Source organism: Labrus mixtus, chromosome 21, assembly GCF_963584025.1.
Source record: "Labrus mixtus chromosome 21, fLabMix1.1, whole genome shotgun sequence".
NCBI lineage: Eukaryota > Metazoa > Chordata > Actinopteri > Labriformes > Labridae > Labrus > Labrus mixtus.
The window spans coordinates 11,393,537-11,417,770 of NC_083632.1; the positions used below are offsets into that span (position 1 = coordinate 11,393,537).

Below are 24,234 nucleotides of genomic sequence, written 5' to 3' on the forward strand. Positions count from 1 at the left end.
CTGTATTTGTTCCTGGTACTTTCTTCAAAAGGTTGGATTCAGTAATATCATCATACATATGGAATGGCAAACGGCCTCGTCTGCGCAAAAATGACCTACAAAGATCGAAACATGAAGGAGGTATGGCCTTGCCAAAATTTTCGATACTATTACTGGGCGTCGAATTTGCAGTGTATATATCTTACTGGACATCTCATCATTTGGACAATAATTGTCCAACCTGGGTAAAGTTGGAGATCAAGCTCTGTGGCTCTGTTTGTTTGCCGGCCCTAGTTGGTTCGTCACTTCCATCACCTCCCCTGTAATCAGTCATACACTAAAAATGTATTCACAATTCAGGAAACATTTAAATCTACCCGATATGTGCCTTTCTAGCCCAATAGCTTTAAACCATCTCTTCTCACCTTCAATGCAGGATGTGTCATTCGACATTTGGCATGAGAGAGGCCTGAAGAGTTTCAGTAATCTTTTTATTAATGATACATTTGCTTCTTTTGAACAGTTATCCAAGAAATTTAATATACCAGGCTCACACTTTTTTAGATATTTACAGATTAGGCATTATATTAAAGGATCTTTGTCACAATTTCCCCAAAAGCCTCCCAATAATATAATAAATAACGTTATGTCTCGTAACCCTGCAGACAAGGGAGCAATTACCGGGACTGATCTCGAAACTAGATAACTCTTCCATATCTGATATTATTGAATACATGGGAGCGAGACCTAGAAACAACAATTGATGAGAGAGACTGGGCTAGGATTTTGAAAACAATTCATTCCTCCTCAATGTGCGCCCGACACTCTTGGCGTCAGTTTAAACCTTCCTAAATCCAAATTAGCTAGAATGTATCCACAAATAAATCCTACATGTGACAGATGTAAGACTGTGGCTGCAACACTGATCCACATGTTTTGGTTATGCCCCAACTTAGAGGGGTTCTTATCCCCTTACGTCTCTTTTTGGAGTAGTTCCCGAGGGGACGTAGCTACCAATCGGAGGGAAAAGAGTTGTAGCTTTTACCACCCTCTTGGCTCGCCGCCTGATACTCCTGAGGTGGAAGGATACTGCCCCACCTTCAATTTCTCATTGGATAAGGGATGTACTTAATAAACTGAAACTTGAGAAAATCAGACGCACACTGCGCGGTTCTGAAAAGAAATTCAATGAAATCTGGAGATCGTTCCTGACATTCTTTGGCAAACCCTCCACACAGGAATAAATAGTGAATTTGCTTTGCCTTGACCCTTGACACATTCTATCTACTGACCTGGTAATGCTGCTTCTGGCTTTTTTAAAATTTATTTTTATTTATTTATTTTTATTACACCTTACCTATACATCAGAATATTATTATTAATACTTAATTGTGTATATTTATGTTTATTTTATTTATTTTTCACCAAGTGCCTCAACAACCGTCAACAGAATATGGCGAGGTAGTGAAAGAGTCTTTCTACGTGAGTGACAGCAAGGGGTGGAGGATTGTATTGGGGTTGGATCTGTTTGTGTTAATGTGTGTAATTATCTAAAATTCAATAAAAATAATTTTGAAGAAAAATGTGATAAATCGTGATTAACATTTTTTTTTTTAGCGTTTGACAGCCCTACTTTGAATGTATCAGTGTTTTAAATGTTTTGTTCAGACTTGATTCTCAGACACCGTGAATATGTAAAGGATTTGTAAAGCAATGCTCTTTATTCAATGCACACAGGAAACAGACATACAAATGTTTTCTTAGCTTTTCGTTTAATCTTAAAGTGCAGCATTAAGAAGTAGTAACACAGACGGTCCCAAATCACACCTGAACTTAACGCTCACAGGCAGCAACTCAAGCTCATCATGGTTAGTAAAAAAAAAAGCCAGAATACTGAGGAATCCAGCTAGCAAGTCGTTTCTAGTTCATTTGAAATAAATAACTTGTGGGAATAAAACATTCCTCTCATTACACAAATGTTATTGCTTTTGATACAGTTTAAGTGTCATCAGTTTTTCACCATCCATACAGTGGCACCTCTTCTTGAGGCATTCGGGCCGAGTGATCCAAACCAAATAAAAAGAGTCTGAAAAGAAACGTCATGATGTGAGACATGACAGCGACAAAAAAAAAAAAGAACTCTTTGGTCCATTTCTTACAACAAACCAATGATGGGAAATGACAACTTGCTCATTATCATCACATAGTTCAGAGCATGTCACAGTATTAGAGCATCTCCTTATCATGAGATGAAATGTATTTAATCTTGAGAGGTTATTTAATAAGACGTTCTTAATATGATATCGCTCACAGTGCAAAGGCAGCAGAAAGCCGATCATTAGTTTGCAGGAGGTTGCGTCCACTTTCGGAGTACAGGCACTTCATTCATTACTTAGATAAGAGTCATATTTTATGCTCTAGAACATCTCCTTCGGGTCATGAATAATGCATTTCAAAAGTATGAAACAAGCAGTGGAGACCCAGAACAAAACTGTAAGAGAAGAGCAAAACCTTTTAGAGGGTGTAAATTTACATAAACAAATATGTACGAGTTAGAAAAGTGTGCCTGAAGACCGCAGCCACGATGGAGGAGTGTAAACCAAAGAAACCATACGTAAACATGGACATATATATAACAGAGAAGTGCACAGCTAATGTTTGATTGAATCCTCTGAAGCGAGTCATTTTTCTAATTAGTCATGATAATACCAATGTGAGTCTACTGCATAGATAACCTCTCCTGACCTTGTCCTTTTCAGCTTTCTTCTTCTCTCCCTGAATTAAGAATAAAGAACGTTTGAGAGTTTTGATTTGGGATCTTAATAATCCAACTGAAAGCCTCGTGGGATTCCAATATTATATCTTTGAGGTTAGGCCTTTTTTCTGTATTAGCATTCAAAAGCAATGCTTGTGCAAGGAGAGGTAGAATCCATCTTCTGCTGGATCATATATCAGCCCATTTGAACTAAATCTGTTTTTAAAAATTCCTCCTCCAGTATGTTTTCATATTTATTTGCTGCATTGTTTTCACTTCACTTCCCTGTGCATGATTTGTAAGATGCCTGGGGATGTAACTATTTGTTTTCTTTTGTGTTTGGCCCTCTGAGCAGTTTGAAATGAAATTCCCCAGAAAATCCGATTTGTATGAGCTGCATTTTTGTTAGAAGTGACAGTCAGAAACAATCTGTGCTCTCTACTTACGGATCCCTGAAACAAAACAGGAGCTGGAGTTAGCTAGGACAGAAATGAAAAACGAGTATGTGTGTGTAGAAGGTATTGATTCTGCACTTAATGTGACTTAAACAATTAAAAAGGGTCTTAGAAGGTGTGAGCCAAAGATAGAGTAACATCTCCGTCGACAGCATTGGCACTTATTTGAAGAGGCTGGGTGAAGGAGGCAGCTTTCATCATACAGGCGTTACCCTTTTCCATACAGTAGTACACCCACACACCCAGAGTGAGGCTTGGATTGCTGTTTGAGTCCTTTATAACAGCTGGAAGTTTGGCTGTGATGGAGATGGGCTTCGACACGTCCATTATGTCACCAGTGATCACCTGACCTCCTAGAAGCCACTCGTTACCTGCCAAAAACAGGAAGAAGAATTCAATCAGTCCAGACCTGTCAAAGTGGAGAATCAACACTAATTCTCTTAAAATGTGGTTATTAAAAAAAAAAAACACATCCTACCAGCTCTGTGTGGATATTTTTGGACACATCTCTGATTTGAGTTAAATGCTATTGTCATGCCAACATACACCTGATTACAGTGCTAACATGTTAAATTAATGCAAGTATGTTGGTACGCATTTGCACAATCAGAATGCAGATACAAAGTTTGACCTGTTTTGTCTGTTAGCACGCTAGCATTTTCAGAAATGTGTTTGTTTTAAGGTAGCCTGGCAACGTCTGAAGCGATTTGAAAGTGAGCGTTTAAGCACAGTTTTTCGTTTTTTTTCCAAGCAGTGTTTTCAATGCTGACAGCCTCAATGCCTCTGGATGTCTCAAGCAATTGGAACAACCAGCCTAAGTGTGAAGAAGTGTTAGTATAACAGGCAACGGCTTCTAGAAATGTCCTCGTTTTTTTTTTTTTTTGGGGGGGGGCTTTTTATGCCTTTATATTACAGAGACAGGACAGTGGAAAGTGTGAGAATTGAGGATAGAGTGGGGAAACACATGCAGGAAAGAAGCCATAGGTCAGATTTGAACCCGGGCTGCCCGCTTTCAAGGACTTCAGCCTCTGTACATGGGGCACGCACACTAACAACAAGGCACGGTCGCCCCAGTCCATCTGCTTTTTTGTCTGTTATGTGTTTTAAATGTTTCTTCTTGGTTCTGTAATATGACTTTGATTCTGATATTTTGTATGATTTTTTTGTGAAAATAGTAATTGTAAAAGCATTATTTTATGTCGATTATGTATATGATCAATTTAAGGGATCCAAACATCTTCGTCTGTTTTGCACTCTAAATGACTTACTGATGCACCACCAGATGCAGAACTTTGTGAAACAGTGGCGGCCATCTTGGTAGTTTCCAAAGATAAGTCAACATTGTCTGCCTGATATCAGATGAACTGTTCTGAAGGGTCTTACTTAATTTCCGACTGCTGAAATATGTCTGACCTAGAGGAGGAGGGTACTGATCTGCCAGAGCAGAGCGGCAGATTTGTCTGACTTCCTGGTTCGGTATTTGGACAAAGTTAAACGTTGACCCGATGATGTTGCTCCATTAAAGGTTTATGGGAGCACAAAATGCCATTGCAATTCATCCAACAATTGACATTTTACTCAAACCATAAAAATGTCAACCTGCTGGTGGCAATGTTTTTCCATAACCTAGATCAGTGAGATTTATTCCAAGAGGCGAATGACTGTCCGTAAAAGATCTCATGGCAGTTCATTAAGGACTTGATGAGGGATGCACAGAACGACCTTGCCATCCCCTGAGACGCCCTCCGTGCAGGGCTAAAAAAAACCAAACAAGATCAGGAACACCGTGTCTCGCATGGCAGAATGGCAGAAATGTACTGTATTTGAATGAAAATGTCTGTTGGACATCGACATTTTTGAAATTGAGTGTGGCAAGGTGCTCCCTGTGTTCCATCTCAAGTCTGAGCGGCGCACATCAGCGCTAAATGGAGTCCTCTACAACATTAGCCAGGAACCCAAACAGCCCCACTGAATCAAACAGAGGACGAGGACATGACTGCACTGAAAACACGGGGGGATATTTTTAGAAACAGACACACTTGTAAAGAGTTTTGACCACTGAAAGATGAATGAAAGTCGCGAAAAGAAAAAGTCTAGAACGTTAACTATGAGAAAATATTATGCCAGGGAGAGCATTAAATCCATGCCAGCTGTGATTAATGAAACCAATGGCTAACATCAGGGACCCAGGGACGTCATTCCAAAAAGCTCATAAAAACTGTTTAGATGTGCCGTACTGTTCTTACTTGATCCATTAAAATTCCTGCCTGTGCTCTGATGTGATCGGCATAAGTCTAGACTGAGTGTAATCGGACAGCTGAGGATCACGTAACATAGCCCGTTAGCTAATTATGTGAACCAAGGCATGTCGTCTTATCGAAATGCTCTAAAAATAGGTCACTGTTATCGCCCACTGCATGCTGCGTCGCTCTGAATGATGGAAACACTTTTGTTCCAAACCTAATAAATGGACCATCAACCACATGATATCTTAAATCACTTCACACACAAGCCATGGGTCAGTCTTCAGCGGATTACAAAGTAATAACATCAAACAAAAGCCCTGAAGTCGTACAAATCAGATATTTTATGTGACATTGCCATGAACAAACCCGTCTCTGTCTCTGACTACACTCAGTCTTCTCTCCGCTCAGGAAGATAGCGCAGTGTTGTGGGCTGGCAGAGTGACAATCTGCTTGTTGTACAGTGAAAATTAAGTTCAAGCACAATTCATCGCCATTATTTATGGACAGACTTGTGAATAGCAGCCCAAAGCAAAGCCAATAGGAGAGCTAGAGTGGAATACAGGGTCACTAGACGTGTAGAGAACTAATGTGGGTGGAAGACTTGCATTAAAAAATACAACGGCATGGCTTTTTTTTTTACTATAAATAATCCTGCCTTGATCCCTGTAAATTTGGGGAAAAAAAGAAACAAATACCCAGTCACAAAATCAGCTAATTCTTTAAGTGTGAAAATGAGATTTTGTCTGTTTTTACTACTAAATCCTGATTGTCTTCTTCCTTTACAAACGTCATTATCCTCAACCATCAGCAGCAGAGTCTTCGTAAAGTCTTTGTCAAACGCTGCTGTCTCTGCCAGATCTGCCTGTTTGCTAAACTGATCCTCCTAACCAGTGACTGATACATCACAGCTCAGAAACCTTTACAAGGCACAGCAGGCCTGGCAAACATTTGTCTTTCTGACAAATGTTTACGTAGTGTTTACAAAACCAAATATTCAAAAGATTAGGCTAAAGATGAGGAGGCCATTTAGTTCTTAAAACCCACAGCTTTCATAGAAGTTTCGGATAAGTTTTCATATCCGGGATTTGGTTTAAAACACTTGAGAGCACACATTTGATTGCTGACGTGCCGATTAAACCGGTCTTACCCTCAGCGGAGAGCGCCCAGCAGCTGGGGGCCTCTTCAGTGAGTCTGGTTCCTTCTGGAAGCGACAGAGTGACTGACATGACGAGAGTCTGGCCTGCAGACACCACCACTGCGGGCATTTCTTTCCTGGGAGCTGATTTAGGCAGCGTCGGGGCTTTGGCCGGACCCGTAGGCTTTGACGGTACTGAGTCTGTGCAGTCCATGGAGACGGGGAACTGGAGGGGAGAGAGATTTGGATGTTTGGTTTGAAAGTCTGCACACTGTTAGGACAGTTAATAACAAACACAGGGACAAAATGCTAACTGCTCTCTCACATTTGGAAATGAGCCCTCTCTCACACACACATATCAACACACACACACACACACACATATTGGTCTGACCAGTGAGACGGTCTTGGAGGTCAGGTCCAGCACTTTGATTTGGTGATTGTTGGTATCGGCCACAAAGAGAAGTTTTCCACTGCCGCCCACACAGACTCCTCCAGGTTCATTGAAGCAGGATTTGTCAAATTCAGGGCCCAGGGTTTCTCCAGCCTCGCCAGTCCCAGCTAATGTGCTACACTGCTTCGTCTTCGGATCAACCAACTTGATCTGAAAAATCAAAGGTCAAGTTATGTATGGTCTCTATTTGAGTTTGGATCAAACACAGACACATGCAGTGTGAATCCACTAAGAAACCGTAGGGAAGCCTTTATGAGGTCAAAAGCATCACGTTTGAGCCCGTAACAGTTTTGAGCTGATTCCCTTGTGACATGCAACAGTTACCTTGTGGTTGTAGGAGTCGGCCACATAGAGCAGGCTTTGTTCAGGAGCCCAGGCAACACCGAGAGGATGCTGCAGCTTGGCGCCGACTCCTTTCCCGTCTACATCCCCGAAAGCAAAAAGGTTCTGGTTCAAAGAGAGCGATGTTCAGAGGAGATCAGATGTAGATATGAAAGTTTACAAACGGGTTAGGGTTTTTTTTTTTTTTTTTTAAATCAGCAAACTGGAAAGAACATAGCATCCGATCTGAAACTGTAGAGCACTTCTTATTTATTTCAGATCTAGAATTCGAAGAAAGGGACGCTTTAAGTCAGTCAAATCAAAGCTAATCAAATCCACAAACTGTAAATGAACAGTGACACTTTACAAAACATTAGAACACTGGCTTCATTATCAGAACAATTGTTGAAAAGTGAAGACATGGAATTCATGCAGAGTAGATGATCACATCAGCATAGAGGAGTGTTTCATAATTATTCTCAGGCTATGGTTCTAAATTGATGATTTGTTGATGTCTTAAAGTGAAAAAAGATGATTTAGAATTTGAAGGCAGTTTTGACGTTAAGAGCTTTTTAGTGAAGCACAAATAATGACATAACAACCGTGCAAAATGTCCCATGATCCTCTACAGCTCATTCAATCTCCACGGCTGCAGAGTTCAGCTAACAGAGCGAGAGCCTGCTAAACAAGAAAACAACAGTCTTTCGGGAAAACTCTTTTATTGCAATAAATTCATCGCCAGTGGGTGCACTTGAACTCTCGAGCTCGTCTTCACCGCAGGAGTGTGACCTGCGGTGACAAAGTTCTGCAGTTTGAAGGAAGCGCAAAGCACTAATTGAAATATCGACCGCCCCGGGTTGACTTGAACATTCAGCTGAACAGTTCAACTTCTGGGGGAATCCTTCCCGTTTGTTGAGGGTCAGAGGAGTACACGATACCATCTAACTTCATACAAAAGCCATAACCAGCTGACAGTTAGCCTAGCTTAGCATAAAGACTTGAGAAAAGGGGCAACAGCTAGCCTGGCCCTCTCTCTCTCTCTCAAGACAACAATCCTCTTCCTGAAGCACCTCTCAAGTTTGTTGATCACCACAGTATGTCTTTAATCTAATGATAGTACCAGCTGAAGTACAAACACGCCACCTCACACACACATTTGTTTTTTGTCTTTCTTAAATATCTTTGGGCAACAGATCAATAACAATGAATTCTCTGTGTAAGACTCGTTTTTTTAGACTCGTCGAAAATACACCAGAAGGAAAAAGGCTTTGAGCAACAATAAAGTACAAGAAAGTGTTTTCATTCTTTGCTTAAGCAACAAGCAAGAGGAGCCGTGTTTTATTCATGGCGCTCCTTTCATCAATACTTTCTATCTGAGGAGAAATGGCCTTGTAACCGTCTGATTGAAAAGGAGTTACCCAAAGTGTTTCTCTTCAGAACTGTTGTTATGCTTTTCTCAAGCCGCCTATGTGGAAGACTACTGTGCAGGTTTTTAAGTGTGTGTTCGCTGTTGATGGATCGTGGTGGTTCACGGGGGTTATTATCATGGAAAGTGCTGCATTAGAGGTTATTCATTAGAGGTTATTTATTTAGAGTTCCTGCAGTCTGCTTTGGGAATGGACTTTCATTTTCTTCCGCCTTCTGTTCGAGCTTCTGTTCACGTCTGTGCCTTTGATAATAGATAAGAATTTCTCCTTTTACTGAAGCACTAAAATAGTGCTAGTGTAAACTCTAATGCTAACTCGGTTTGAGGGAATTTACGGACAAAATTAACTAAAGAGGGAAACTGTATTAAAGCTCTGTGGAATACATTAGGTGCTTGTTTTCTGTGGCTGATTTGTTCAAAGCAGCCTCAGAAAACCGCTGGAACTTTGATATAAACTTTCAGAACTTCAGAGACATCATTTCTGGTTAACACACAGTTGGTTAAAGATACTGTACGGATCAAGGAGCATAAACAGCATGATCATCAGAATCTAATGTGTTAATCCTCGAGAACAAGTAGAAGAAAAACGCCTGAAATAAAGAAAATCCCTCCGGGTTCAAAGAGTAGTTGTGTCCTGATATTGAAACCTATATTAGGTGCAACACAGTTTATATGGGTGCCTTTTTATTGGAAGCATGGAATGATACGATGATAAGAAGATAGTGACACCATTACATCTGCTGTCACAAGGAAACGGCTAAAATCTGACCCACCTACAGCAGGATTGTAGTTGTATATAAAATATTTTTATTGCCACACTTCGTCAAATGTACTGCAATTCTTTTACATTTGAATTACAAACAATTGGCGCTCACAGACTGCCATTTGAAGGAGGAATAGTTGAGTCCCCGTTATGCCACGTGTGCAATGTGTAAAGCATGGAGACGGAATGGTGAAGTGGTCGTTCCAACCCCCTGATCCACCATGAGAGGTAGAATAGAAGGGAACAAGCTGGCAATGTGTGTCATCAAAACCAGTGAGGCGGAATAGCGCTGTGTGTGTGTGTGTGTGTGTGTGTGTGTGTGTGTGTGGACCTCCCGCTGAGTGCTCACGAGCAGGCCCTTCGTGGTTCCTCTGGGTGTTCTGCAACGCCCGTAATGCAATGTGAATTCACACACTGTGACACCAATTACACACGTCACATATTGCAAAAGTACAAAGAGGTACTGACGACGGAACTTTGTCGCAGAACTGCAATCTGTCAGTGGCTGTAGTCGTGAGAATAGACCTGAAGTAATCCTGATACTGTGTGAAATGTTGAATGTCAAGTGAATGGTTTTTTGGTAAGACTAAAAAAAAAGAGAAGAAACCATGTCAAAATAAATGACGGACAGTAAAGAGGACAGATTAAACTCTGTAGATATAAACAGTTTTTAAGAACACATTCATCCAGGTGTTCACTTATCCATCCATCTACTGATGCACACTCACCATTGGGTCTCTCTCTCCTCCGACCAGCAGCTTGACGGCTCCGTCCTTCAGTGCCAGCGTGCGGATGGTGCTGCTTTCACTATCGGCCACATACAGACAGCTCCATGGCTCCTCAGGGGCCAAAGCCAGACCCGAAGGCTGAGCGAAACCCGCCTTGTGAGGGTACGAGTTGTTCCGGTTCTCCTCACTCCCGCTGCCAGCCCATCTTATGCATGTCCCGGCCTTAGACTCACTAATAAAAAAAAATGGAAGACAATGCGGAAATACTTCAATATAATGCTGGACAGTTCAAACAAAGCAGACATAGCATAAATGTGGTTTTTATTTCTCTAAAACTAAATTATTCTGCATGACGGAGGGAGATGTTATTTGTTGGGGTTAATGGTGACACAAAAATTGCATCCTTTTTGTCAATGACTTTCTACCACACATGCCAGAAATAAATCATGTGAAGGAGTCAGTTTTTCTATTTCCGTCTTTCTTATTTTGAAGGAGTTGTTAGTGCTTTTGAATGATTGCTGTTACCAAGCAGCCATTGTGTTTGTGTAGCAGTCTCTCACCTTCCTTTGGGCAGCTTCCCATCTGCTAGGAACAAAGCCCAGATCTGGTGGGTCCCTGCCATGGCTATCCACAGCACGTTATCTTCATCAGCGCCTACACATACAAATGAAATGCACACACAAAGACACACACACACACACACACACACACACACACACACACACACACACACACACACACACACACACACACACACACACACACACACACACACACACACACACACACACACACACACACACACACACACACACACACACACACACACACACACACACACACACACACACACACACACACACACACACACACACACACACTCCAGTTTCAGTAGAGGAGCAGAAAACCCTGTGTCACTGCTTTTGGCTGTCACTGTCAATATCATCCAGAAGCCTGTGCAAATATAGTTCCTGAAGGTAAAAAAGGTCATTTTGGACGTGTTTGGTGAGTTTACGTTGAGCTATATGGTGGACAATAAAATGTTTCGAGGACATAAAAGTGATGCAAAATAAATATATCTATTGCTTTTTCGCCATCTACAGAGATAAATACCACTGCTTATGCTGGTAGTTTCGAAAGTGTTGTCCAGCTGATTTAATTTGAACATTCCCAATTCATTCAAGCTCTCATCTCTTCTTTCCAACAAGTATTGGTTTTCCATCCTTGCACACTCCTGCCTCATTGGCATGTTCTTCTCTGTTTACATCTGGATTGTTGTTCATTTGTATAGTTATGTTTTTATTTGATTCTACTATGTAGGCAGCTGTACGTACAAGAAAATGTTTCCTAAGGGGACAATTAAGTGCGTCGTATCGTACCATATCGTATTGTATGTTAAGTTACATTGTTGTCTAAAAGGCCCACAATCAACCTGCATTCACTTAGTCTCAAGTAGTTTTGCCAAACCTGATTTCATTTCAACATGTCTACATTAAGTGAAAGCTGAGATTTTCTTCTTTCCAGAATTCTCTTCCTGTCTAATTTAAAGCTCAAATTTAGACTTTTAAAAAGAAGCGTCAGAGCAGGTCAAATGACAGCAGACGCTCGGACAGAAGCCACACGGCGCCTCAGATGACCTCTACTCTAATGAAAAAAACACACACAGCCCGTGTGTAGATGTACAGCATCTCAGTTGTGTTTTTAATGCAGCAGAGTTCAGCTCATCTGTGTCACGTCTGGACGACTGACTGAGGACTCACAGCGTCAACGTCACTGCAGGACTGTACAAAAGGTGTTTGCTCCTCTTGATTTGGTCCTTTAATTATTCATACACACCACGGTGAGTAATATGAATATGCAGAGGAGTGTTTGGATGTACTCTCAGTGGACAATGTTAAGCGTCTGTCTCCACATCTTCAGAACATGTGGTGATGTGCAAAACCAGCCGGCTGTGGCAACCCGCTAACCTGTGCAGAACATCGGACAAAGACTGATTACCTTTTGCATACAAGCTGAGCGCTATGGTGAAAATAATCAGGACCCCTAAACTGTTTCAAAATTAATATTTTACTTTATATGTATTACTTTGAAACGGACTGTTAATGAAAACAGACGTGGCCACAGGCAGAACAAACAAGCAACACTTAAATTTTTTGTTTGACTGATGGGAGTACACAACGTCACAGGGACGGTCCGACACGCTCCACAATTTGACTTCAGGTACAAACGACAACGCCTCCGGCTGGAGGAAGCACTACGACGCCTTTTAGCAAACATGGTCAGCTTGAGGCAGCAGAGGTAAAAGAAGTCACTGTTTGAAAATAAACGTTTGTTTGCACTTCTTTATGTATTGAAATAAGCAGTCCAAATATCTACTTCGACAATATAATTTATGATAATGATTAAATCCATAAAAGGTAAATAACTACTATGGTGCTAAACAAGGACTGGAAAGAAAGAAATATTTTGTAAGAATATTTCACTTGAAATTTCTGAATGAAAAGCATGAATGAGGCTACAGCAAAGCAGCACTTCCACACTACTTTTATACATCCTCCCCGCCCACAGTAATGATGTCAACACATGACGTTCATAATGTCTGTGCTTTAAAAAAAAAAAGAAACTTTTTCTTGGATAAAGAGACACTTTCTGAAATATTATATGAGATTAGTTCTCCAAAAAAATTAACCAAGGCAAATTAGTAATAGGAGAGCATTTAAAGGGATTAACAGAAGAGCTAAGTCTACTCTTTGGAACATTAAAAAGATGTGTTCAGGTAGCTTTCAGTATTTTATTATATAATATCTATTTTAGTCCTCAACATCTTTCAGTAGAACTACATTTCTGGCAAATTGAATCCCACAATCCAGTCCAGCTTTATTTATAGAGCCCGTTTTAAAACACAGCAGTGTTCACCAACGTGCTCTACAGTCCACAATAAATAGTGGTTGCAAATTTACAACAAATAATAATGACAAAAAAAAAGGCCAATCCCACGGTTTGAAAAGGAATTCAAATAGTCTGTTCAGTATTTCTTTCCCCCTCTGAAGCTTCCTTTGATGTGATGTTTGAATTCTGCACAGAAACTAACTGATTTTTTGTGTGTTGTAAACACTCAGGTTCAGGGATATATTCTCACATTTTAAGACACAGATTTGAACAACTACTGTCTACATATTTTAATTAAATCCAAATAATTGTTACCAGCTGAAATGCTAAACACTTGGCAGGATAATAAATTGCTTTTGCACTAAAAAGTAATCTGGTTTCCTTAAAGAACATTTATCTTGTCATGTATCGATGTGTGTTTTTGGATTTTATAAAGATGCAGACTGAAGACTGTGTGTTTTAAAAGTCCTTTCTCTCCTTCAACCTTCACCGTAATCTAACCTTGTCCAGGCCACCTGACAGAGAGGGAGGAGCTGAGCTGCTTCTCAGTATGTATTGATCGTATGGCAGCATGCAGAAAAACAGTGCGGGCGGCAAGACACAGAGCAGGAAAGAAGAGGACATGTTTGAAACACCGTCCTTCACGTTTGAAGGCGCCACAAGACTCACCGGCAGAGCCCAGAGTCACATCCCAAGGAGAGCTAATGGGCTGCTCAGGTCCCACGGCCCCGCCCTCTTTGTCTGTGCCCTGAGTGCCTACTCCTGCTAGAGTGCTGACTCTCCGCTCTGAGAGGTCGATCTGAAACACACAAAGAAAATAAAAACATCAAGAGGCAGAAACAGAAGGTCAACATGCAGATGTTTAAAGTGAAAGTTAAAGGTGCTACCTTTCTTATCAGGTGGTTTTCTGTGTCAGCCACATATACAGTGTCTCCTTTAATGGCCACACCCTGAGGGGAGTTAAAGGAAGCTTTGGACAGGTCGCCATCTTGTCTTCCACTTTCAGGCCCTTTGAAACATATCAAAATGATGTGTTTTATTGCAAATAAATACCTCACCTACAAACCTTACTAAAGGGATACTTCACCCATTTGCTTTGTATCATTAGAAACCTGGTAGTGTTTTTGAATGGTCGTGCATCCCGCCCTCATTTTCCCCTGAGATGGGAAATCTTTGTATTTCTAAGTCTGAAACGGAGCTTCCAGTGACGCAAAATGATGATTTTTTGCGTCACTGGAAGCTGTTGCGGTTAGCGGGGTGAAACTACATCGCTAGTTCCTCATATTTTCGACCACTGAAGCTACAGACCAATCACACAGATCAGTGAGTGGGAACTCACTCCCAGAATCGAAACTTAACGTCCGCCATATTGGCCTGCGGTGCTGTGCATTCTGGGATTTGGTGTCTTTCATCCACGAGCCAAAAAGACACTTTCTGCCTTTTCTCGGCCAAGAACTTCAAAATGTATTTCACATTTCTACTACATATATGACCCAATGTCAATACAGATTCATGTTTCAACGGGTGAAGTGTCCCTTTAAACTTTTGTGACTTTGGTCTATCTAACCCAGTGTTCTTATACTCCATGAACATTTGCTCTGGGAATTGTGGCCTATAACATTTCTGGGACAAAGGTCATTGTCAGCCATAATAAAAGAAAAAGTTTTAGGATTTTGTCCTCATAAATTACATACAGATTTTCTAGACGTCTGTAACTCAAATACACATGTTAGGAACGCCTCATAATATGTGTGAGCAGTGATAAATGGTCAACCTACACATATGTTTTTTCTCCCCCCCCTTACTTTGTCCACACATAGGTCAGTGCCAGTTCCCAGCATGCTCTAGTCCTGGCTGTTGCCAACCTCTCTGTTTGGATTACACAGAGTACCATGTGGCTCCTCTGAGGGTTACTGAAGCATGTGAGTATTCTAAAAATATTAGTATTGCCTTCATGTTGTTGTTTTCTAACAGATTACAAGCAAAAACATTAGCTTCCTTTTTATTTTAAAAGAAAAAAATCCAATAAAAGATGCATTTTTGGACATTATGTCCTGTCTCGAGTAGTCCAGAATCTCTAAATTCTGTTTCCTACTTCTCACCTCCTATGACATGTTCAAGCTGCCCAGTAACGGTAACCACCAGTATTCTGTGATGCCCGGTGTCTGCTATGGCCAGCCTCTTCCTGCTGTCGTCTATGGCCACCTTCCCAGGAAAAGACAGGACGCTGGGAGGCAGGGAGTCTCTGTAGAGTTTGATCCCCACTGTGTGTGCCTTCAGCAGACCCTTCTCCCCGTAGTAACGGAGGGCCATGTCAGTGAAAAGCTTCAGCTTGTCGCGGTGGCCTTCTCCAACCAGAGAGAAGAGAAGGTTTCCACGCGGGCCCAGCAGGACCAGCGTGGGCCAACAGGACACCTCCAGCTCGTGCCAGAGGCAGGCCTCGCTGTCGTTCACCACCGGATGGCAGATGTCGTAGCGGAGCACAGCGCTGCGAATGTTGTCTAGAACCTTTGAAGGGTCCATCACACACACACACACACACACAGAGAAATCAGTGAGAGCTGAGAATCTGTTGCAGAACATAAGAGCAGTTTTACTAATACATTTACTTCATGATCTGCCCGTTTCCAGATCATTCTTCTAATTTTCAGTCAGAAAAAATTAAATATTATAATTCAATAGTGCTCAAGGTAACATCAGCCGTTTTTTTTCTACCAAAAGTCCAAAACTGAACGAAAAAAACATTGAACAGTTCTTTTTGTAGATTAAAAGTATACTGCATTAACAATACTGATAAAAATGATGTTATTCAAACTAAAAGACACCTATAAAGAGCATCTGACAAACTCAGGTGACTTCAGATTTACGCTGGAGGACAAAGGCTCATGTATAGAAAGGATCGAACTGCATCACACCTAACAGCATTTCTCAAAGTTGCACCTCATCATCAACCTTAATTTAAGCCTCGAAAAAAATCATCGAGGTTTCTCTCATTTACAACGAGCTGCTCACATGATGGTTTAACTGACGACGCTCAATAAAAGCACTCACCTTTTCGTTGGGGAACTTAGCCGAGTGAACACCGACGATCACCAGTCCATCTGAGGGAGGAGAGGAACACATGAAGATACAAAGATTAGAAGAAAAAAAAAAAAAACAGTCGATTGAGAGCTTAGACTCATCAAAACGGAGTTTGTGAAAGTAACTGGAAAGACCCAATAAATACTCGAGTTGAAAATGTGTGTCCATTAAAACTATACAATGAATATCCCAATAAATACCTCCCTCTAAATCACTGTGTCAACAAGTTACATGAACGTGATCAATAAGGCCACAAAGAGACAATGATCACACACATTCACAAACACAAAGAGACCTGCGTAGAAGAAGGGAAAGTATGTGATTTTCCACACTAAAACAAAAGTTTTAATGGGTCTTTCTATTATGTGAAGTTTCTAGGACACGTTTTAGTGCTGCTAGGCTGTTTAAATGTTGATCACAGATATTTCTCTGTAGTCATCAGAGACTTTTAACACTATGCTTATTATACAGACAAGACAGTGGAACTAATCCCTTCAGAATGTACGTCTTTAAACCATGCCAGCGGATGTTTACACGTTATGCAAGCCAGCAGTGTCAAAAAAAAAAATGATTGTGATGCTGCTCTTTTTAAACAGACTCTCTTGTGTTAGCAGATGTGTCGATAAGTTTACTTCCTTTTACCCCGCCATCAGCCCGACCTGCTGTTGAAGCACGCGAATCTCTTTTGTTACCTAGTTGCATTTCTCGATTCAAAATGCTGCATGAAACACACAGTGGAGCAGCAGAAGAGCCAACGCTGACCTGTCACTCAGAGAAGACATTTTTCTCAATAATGATCGCTGGCTGAGAGATTTACATGGTCCATAAATGTTTTCTACCACAATGTAGTCATACTTTGTATGTAACTGCTAAGCATGTGACTCTAATGCCAATTAAAGCAAATCATCAAATTTAAATTCTATCCCTGTTATAACAAGTTTATGTAGCAGATTTATGAGCATATTTAAAAAAAGAAAAGCAGCCTTTTCATCTATTCATAAGTCTTCGTATACATGTTACTTTGCATAGCAGTATAAATGCTATATTGCCAGTTTCAGGAATGCAGAACAAACAGGGATTGAAGGTATTTTTCATTGATCATTTTCCATTATAAAATGAAACTCACTTTGATCCTTAAATCAGCACAAACATGCATTATTAAGTTTATTTAAAGCTACTGTGAGGACTTTTTAGCTTTTTATCTTTTCATGATTTTTAGACACAAAACACCACCGGGCATTTCTGCTAAGCTGAAACCGTCCATCCACCAGAAATGGACTAAACTGGACATTTTCTTCACGGTCACTCACATCATCGAGGCGTCCCTCAACATAAGTTAAAACACTCATTTCCAAACCTTTAAAACTCACACTATCTGTGGTGTACTTCGTCACCCGTGGCCTCTGCCAAGCAGTATGGTACAGGCACAGATTGCAGTGACGATGGGTGGGTGGTTTGGTGGACTGTGGGAGTGACTGGACTGGGTGGCTCCCACACCTCACTGACCAGAGCAGCAAACAGAATGTACCCACAGCAGTGCCAAAGATAAGGGGAGTGAGATAATGTGCGGCGGCACGGCGTTGTATGTGTGTGTGTTTGTGCCTCCAGCCTCGCTCGGAACTGAATTTCAAGCCGTCCAGCTTCCTCAGATGATCCCTTGAATGGGTCAGCAGGATGCCAGAGTCAGTCGGATGTGATTATGCTTTACAAGGAGCGGCTATATAAAGAGCCATACAGTGAAAGTACATCCAGGGACAAATATGGGCCCCCATGACACAGTGGCTTGTGAATATTTATAGCTACTGTCTCTTCAAAGCGCAGATAAGAGACCTCTTTGACTTGGAAATGAAAAAGGAGAGAAGTGGAGTTGATGTACGACAGCTTCTCCGCCCCACTGAACTTTCATCGTAATCCTATGACACAGGGTGACATGTAATACGATGTTTGTGAAATTGGTGTTCCCTCAGCAAGGCCTGCCGGGCTGCTGCCACCTCAGGGACCCACTGTACCTGTAGTCTTGACTTGTAATCAGCTTCTTGTCTTTCCTGGGTTCTTTTTTATTTGGCAAACGGTAAATATAATAAATATATATATAAATCATTAAAGACTAAATCTGGCTGTGTTCTATATTTTTCTTCTTGTTGATAAATCCCATGAAAAGCACCAACATCAATGATGAATTGCTCCTACAAACACATATTGCCTATGGTGTAAATCCAACAACAACTTGTACCTTTGGGACTCCATTGTATAGTGATACTAAACATATTAAAAGACATCACATATAATTCAGCATAGCACTTATGTGGAGACTTCAATTATTACAAGGATATATTGCAGAAGAATAAAACACATATACGCTTAGTTTTATGTTTCTTTTTCAGATTCTTTGTTGCTAACAAAAGCCTGAAAGACATGCAGTAAAACTTGAACAGGAGGGGGCAACAGAGGACTAAAATGATCAATTCTCTCTTAATCCAGACCTCTTACTTTTTGTGTTGTTGCTTCGTTTCTAACTTGCAGTCTTTGGCTCCAGTTGACTCTGACCTAAGTGACATTACTGGACGTGATTTATTTTCCTCATATCTGACAGAATTTAGATTTGATTTGGGATTCGAAGAAAGTGGACAATGTAGCAATGAATGACCAATTACGATGTCAGGCCTTACTGAGTAGACATTGTTCAACAAGCGTCACTTGTCCACAGTGGTCACCATTATTATTATTATGTATCCTTCATCATCTTGACAACAGCTTGAAAACAGCTGATTAGCTAATCAGAGGTCCCTATCAGATCACTTACTATGTAACCAGACGAGAAACATTGTTTTGCGTCACATTGCAAAACAAATCAGTCCACTAGGTGGAGTTTGTGGACTCAAGTGTCTGGGCCCAGGCTAGAAGGCTTCTTTACAGATATTCAGGTTACTTTCTTTGTACCCACGTAGGTACATTTGGCTGAAGAGAGAGTCACATATACTTGACAAAGCACAGACCATACAGAAAACATATAAAGTGCAAATGCACGGTACATAGGCAGAAGTGCATAAAGTGTGCAGTTCTAACCTAAAATTCCATAAACAAGATGATACGTAAAGGTTCCAGGGTCGAGAAGATTTAGAGAAATAAATAAATGAACCAGCTTCCCAGCCTGCTGTCTCTGTCCCTACAAGACCTTCATGAAATTATAACAACCTCATCAAGCAGCGAAGAAGAAAAGCACGATACTCGCAGATATCCTACGACTTGTTCCGCCCACTGATGGCTGCTGGGACAAAGCTGTTCCTACAGTGCTTTGTTCTGCACTTTGGAACGGAAAGTAATTGTCCAGAAAGAAGAAGCTGAAACTCACAATTCAGAGGGCGGGATTCATCTTTTAAACATGTGCTGTTGATCCGCTCCAACTCTGCCTGATGTACAGCAAGGTCTCTAGACTAAGCTGTTGCTCTCCGATCAGCCTTACTGGACCACCTCACGATCTGGAGCAGAGAGTTTCTGTTCTTCACAGAGAGGTTTCCATAACACAACAGTGTTAAGTTAAATCGACTCAACAAAACCACAACCGTAAAAATGACTTATTGTGGTTTTGTCAAAGGGGAAACGGGCCAATTTCCCGAGATATTTGTATGACTGTACACATTCAACAGATTGACCATTAACGAGTGAGACTTGTGGGAGTTTTTTCCCAATGTGACCCAATGGTCACATCTTTAGTTTTAGATATGCTTAACTGAAGATAAGATTCCTCACACCATTTGATAAAGTCATCAAGGACCTGACTTTGGCTGTTTTTATTGTCCTCGCAGAAGGCTAACTATGACAGTATTGTTGGTGTACTATCCAGTACTATCCAGACCTCTAAGAAAAAACAAACTTAAGAGTAATATCGAGGCAATCGATGAATCATCTATGCACTTAGTGACCTCTCCCTGCATTACCATGAACACTGTGGTCTTCTTCAAGTCAGTCCTACAAACACTTCTCTCTTGGTTAGACCCAAGTATTCGCTGAAGCGCCGATGTGTAAAATCCATAGCTGAAGAAAGTCCCAACAAAATACATGAATGACTACTGTTTCATTCATGTTTGCAAAACACTACACTGCCCAACTGTTTCATGAAATGGCTTAGCTCTCATTCAATTGGAACTACTCAGTCTTTGTTTAGTATTTAGGCGTTCATAGAATGGATTTTGCAGACAGGCTTAATGATGGATTTTGTGCTGATTTTGTAATGGAAACCCAAGTTGCAGACAATGTAAGGAAGGGCTAGTGTGAATGGAGTGAAGGACTAACTCGTACGTGGTGTTGGGTCTTCTTTATGCATTTGTTGGGAAGATAAAAAATAAGAAGAAAGGAAGAAAAATATCAGTCCTATCCTTCCACTTTCATTTTGACAATGCTTATTATCACAGATTGAGGCTAATAAACTGCTAAAGACGATTACAAGCAGGCTTAACAATGACATTCCCCCCAAGTTTTATTTCTTTGTGATAAAAAACTGTTAATCTCAGAATATGATGGACCAGAACAGACTGATGAGAAACTTGAGGTGACTTGTTTTCCCTTCTGCCAAACAGCTTAAAACAATCTCACCTCACCTAACTATGCTTTACAAGGCGGCAGGTGACTTGTAACAGTAGATTTTATAAATGTCATGTCACCTCTTATTATGATCATTCTACAAATGTATTTATTGATACATTATTCATTTAAGGCTTTTTGTTTCTGTAGTGCGTGACGTCAATTTGGGTTGTACAATCCTATTTTTCCCACATGAAATGAGGTCAATAATGTTATGAAAAGGAAGATTATCCGTTGCAAGTTTAATAAATAACATTTTCAGTCGTGAAATTGAACTCTACGCCTCCATAAAGTCTCTCAAGCCCTTCAGGATCACGTGGCTTCTGCCTTAAAGCCAGTTTAAGTCCATACCTTTGACAGAGTGCTCGTGCTCCAGCTGGTGCAGGTCAGGCAGGATGTGCATGCAGTTGATGCAGCAGTAAGTAAAGAAGTCCAGCAGCACCACTTTCCCAGCCAGCTCCTTGTTCAGAGACAGAGGACCCTCCGTGTTCAGCCATTCCAAGCCTGGAGCAAATCACAGAGTGGGAAATTATGCTGTCATCCTCATAATGAGTGTTTAGTCACAGTGGAGGCAAACGCTTTAATGGGTATCTGTCTGGCCTGATTCTGAATTTCTGTCACATGGAGGAAAAAGCTGATAGATTAAAGCATCGTCATGGAAACGCATAAGACTTCAGAAGAGTTTTAAGCAATTAATTGCCATGAATTAATTTCCATGGCTCTAGATTTGTGTCTGATATGCACTTAATTCATAATGTTTGCCATGCACATGCACTTAATGAAACTTTAATTTGAAATTTTACAGCATAATTAGAAACAAAAAACAAAAACAGTTCATATTCAAGACCCTGACCTTCACAAAAGCCGAGAGGCAGAAAGAAAACTTGCTCTTCTGATTTTAATATCTCATCATCTTTATAAGAGATTAATGATGGGTCATGTCTGGCACCCTAAACAGCCTGGTATCATATGCAGCTGTAAATATAACTTGTAAATAGAGTGGCAATAATATCTGATAATCCCCTTCCTTTTTGTAATGATTTGAACTAAACTTGTATAAATGTAAAGTCTACATGTAGGAAAAAGGCAAAACTTACTGTTAATATAATATCTTGAGCCCTCCCTGGCTCTGCCTTCCCTGTTCTCTTTCTATTCTAACATTCGGCACAGGTATCTTCTTTTTATTCCAAATGCTTGATCATTTGCCTAATAATGTGTCTTATTATTCATGATTTGTTTTGATTGTAAAGCACGTTCTAAATTGTGTGTGAAAAGTGCTATATACAGTAAATACAAATGTATTTATCAAAGCATACAATATAAACAACAGTTTAATCACCTATCCCTTATTATTGCTCTGAAGGGTTTGAAAACTTTCAGCGACATTTTTCCAATTAAGGCAAATCACATCGTTTTGTTTTCATGTCCCCTGTCCATCAGGCTGCTTTATGTTAAACCAATGAACATCCCCCTAAAAAATATACACCAATAACTGTCTCTATTTAGAGACGGATAATGTTTAAAACGTGTGTCTTTACTGCACTTTAAAGAATGGTCTGTGGGTTGTGGTTGGTGCGTGGACTGTAAATAGGTTTGGTGTCCCTGTTATGATCCCACACAGCCTTGTTGATTCTCCTGTTTGTTGTTCTACTGTAGACCCCCATCTACTGGTGTGATGAGATACTGTCAACAGGCTGCATGCTTCATATGAGTAGCTAAGTAGTGTTGGATTCAGAATCATGATATTATCTTGACTGTAATATAGTTCCCAGTAGTATTGGTAAACATTGACAATTGGTCTTAACGCTTCATATAATCTAGTACCGTTACAATAATAAACTGGAGTCTGTAGTTATGTGCATGCTTTTACCAACGACCAGGCAAAATCTTAATCAAATTTTTGTTTCAGACATGGTGGCTTCAATTCAATTCAAAAAACTTTATTTGTCCCCGGGGGGCAATTCAAAGGCACACAGAGCAGTAAATTAACAACAGTGCAAGTAAACGAAACATTTGAACCTAAATATAAAGCGTCAATTTAAATACAACTTAAAGCTTAAACTTAACTTAAAAATACAAAATATAAAAAGAGTAGATATAAGTGGACAGTGATCGGACTAACAGATGTAAACAGATGTAACCAGAACTATGTGCAGTAGTGACCAGATGTAAACAGAACTATGTGCAGTAAACGAGAAATAAATATATATATATGTACAGAACTGTGTGCAAGTAGGCAAATACTAAATGATAAGTTAATAAGGTGCATGGTGAATAATGGAACAACAGAACTAATATATACAATATAACTATAAAGGTAAAAATGAGATAAATAAAGTGACCGTAGTGCAATGATGGATAAGAAACATCAGGAATAAAGTAACCAGAGCTGGATGAATACTTAAATATAAAGGATAGAATAAAGTGATGTAGTGCATGAGACCAGATAAAGCAGAGGCAGTTAAGGTGCATGGCAAATAGGAAGGAAGTAAAAAAACAGCGAAGTTCACAGCTGAGAGTCTGCATTGGGTGAGAGGTGTTGGTGTCTGTTGGGGGGGGGGGGGGGTGGTTAGGAGTTGAGGAGCTTTTGGTTATACTCAGGGTTATAATACAAAAAAAACCACTGAAGAAAGTAGCCTAATGACCTGGACAGAAAAAGTTGACACAGGCAAACCTACAATGCAAAGTTGATCGACTGTGGCAGCTAAACACAACACAATAACATTGCACTTTTAAAATATCCACCTTCACATAAAGGAGCCTTGACTGACTGCGACTACCTGCAAAAACATTATATAAACACGGTACTTCGTCAGTAATTGAGTTAATTGAGGAAAAAAATGGAAAAGGCTAATAGTTCAGTGTCCAAACAGTGCAGACTTGTCGAGACATGAACTCCGGTTTAACTCTTGAACTACTGCAACTCTGTACTGAGCGAGATAAGAGCTTGAACATCATCTAACCTGTCTGGAAATCGGGTATCTTCAGATCCTCTTCCTCGTCTAGTTTGCTCAAATACTGGTGCACAAGATTTTCTTTCTCTTGTCGCGTCGTGGCTTCGTCTAAGTCGCAATCCAGCTGACTTTGAATAGGAAATAAAGTCGAGAGACTACACTGGGACGCCATCGTTCCAGCAACAACCAACCTGGTTAGGTAAACTCAACTAAGATTCGTGCCGCACATTTCGACACAAAAATAAAAAATGTAATTTGTTTCTTAAGAATTATTTTTTAATATTATTTTGTTACATGTCGTGAGTGAATCATCTAGAAAGAGTTAGCATATTTTATCTTGTTTGTTACTGTAGCTAATAAGTAAATAATCTCGAAAAAAATATACGGAATGTGCTCCTCTGATTCTTCAGCTGCATTTTCTGGCTACATTCATTGTACTGTGGCGGTAAGCGTAAAGCTGCATTTGC

The 24,234-nt window shown here is 40.4% G+C and overlaps 1 protein-coding gene across 1 annotated transcript; it reads right to left on the reverse strand.

Annotated features, from left to right (window-relative positions):
• Nucleotides 1–1,670: 1,670 nt before the first annotated feature.
• nhlrc2 (NHL repeat containing 2) lies at nt 1,671–23,952 on the reverse strand. Its single transcript, XM_061027857.1, has 12 exons — nt 23,777–23,952; nt 21,165–21,317; nt 16,203–16,252; nt 15,254–15,659; nt 14,039–14,160; nt 13,821–13,950; nt 10,823–10,916; nt 10,263–10,494; nt 7,349–7,471; nt 6,965–7,174; nt 6,583–6,796; nt 1,671–3,560 (listed from the first exon to the last, which is right to left on the reverse strand). Exons 1-12 carry the CDS (start codon nt 23,937–23,939, stop codon nt 3,298–3,300), a joined length of 2,160 nt encoding a protein of 719 aa, XP_060883840.1. The 5' UTR covers nt 23,940–23,952; the 3' UTR covers nt 1,671–3,297.
• Between the last annotated feature and the right edge of the window lie 282 nt (nt 23,953–24,234).

Excerpts from the sequence above, each read along its gene's own strand:
- nhlrc2 (XM_061027857.1), bottom strand. The coding sequence starts at position 23,939 with ATGGCGTCCCAGTGTAGTCTCTCGACTTTATTTCCTATTCAAAGTCAG. Across the intron at positions 16,253-21,164 it reads GCACGAGCACTCTGTCAAAG|ATGGACTGGTGATCGTCGGT; the intron begins GTATGGACTTAA and ends CTCCTCCCTCAG. Across the intron at positions 10,917-13,820 it reads TGTGACTCTGGGCTCTGCCG|GCGCTGATGAAGATAACGTG; the intron begins GTGAGTCTTGTG and ends TTGTATGTGTAG.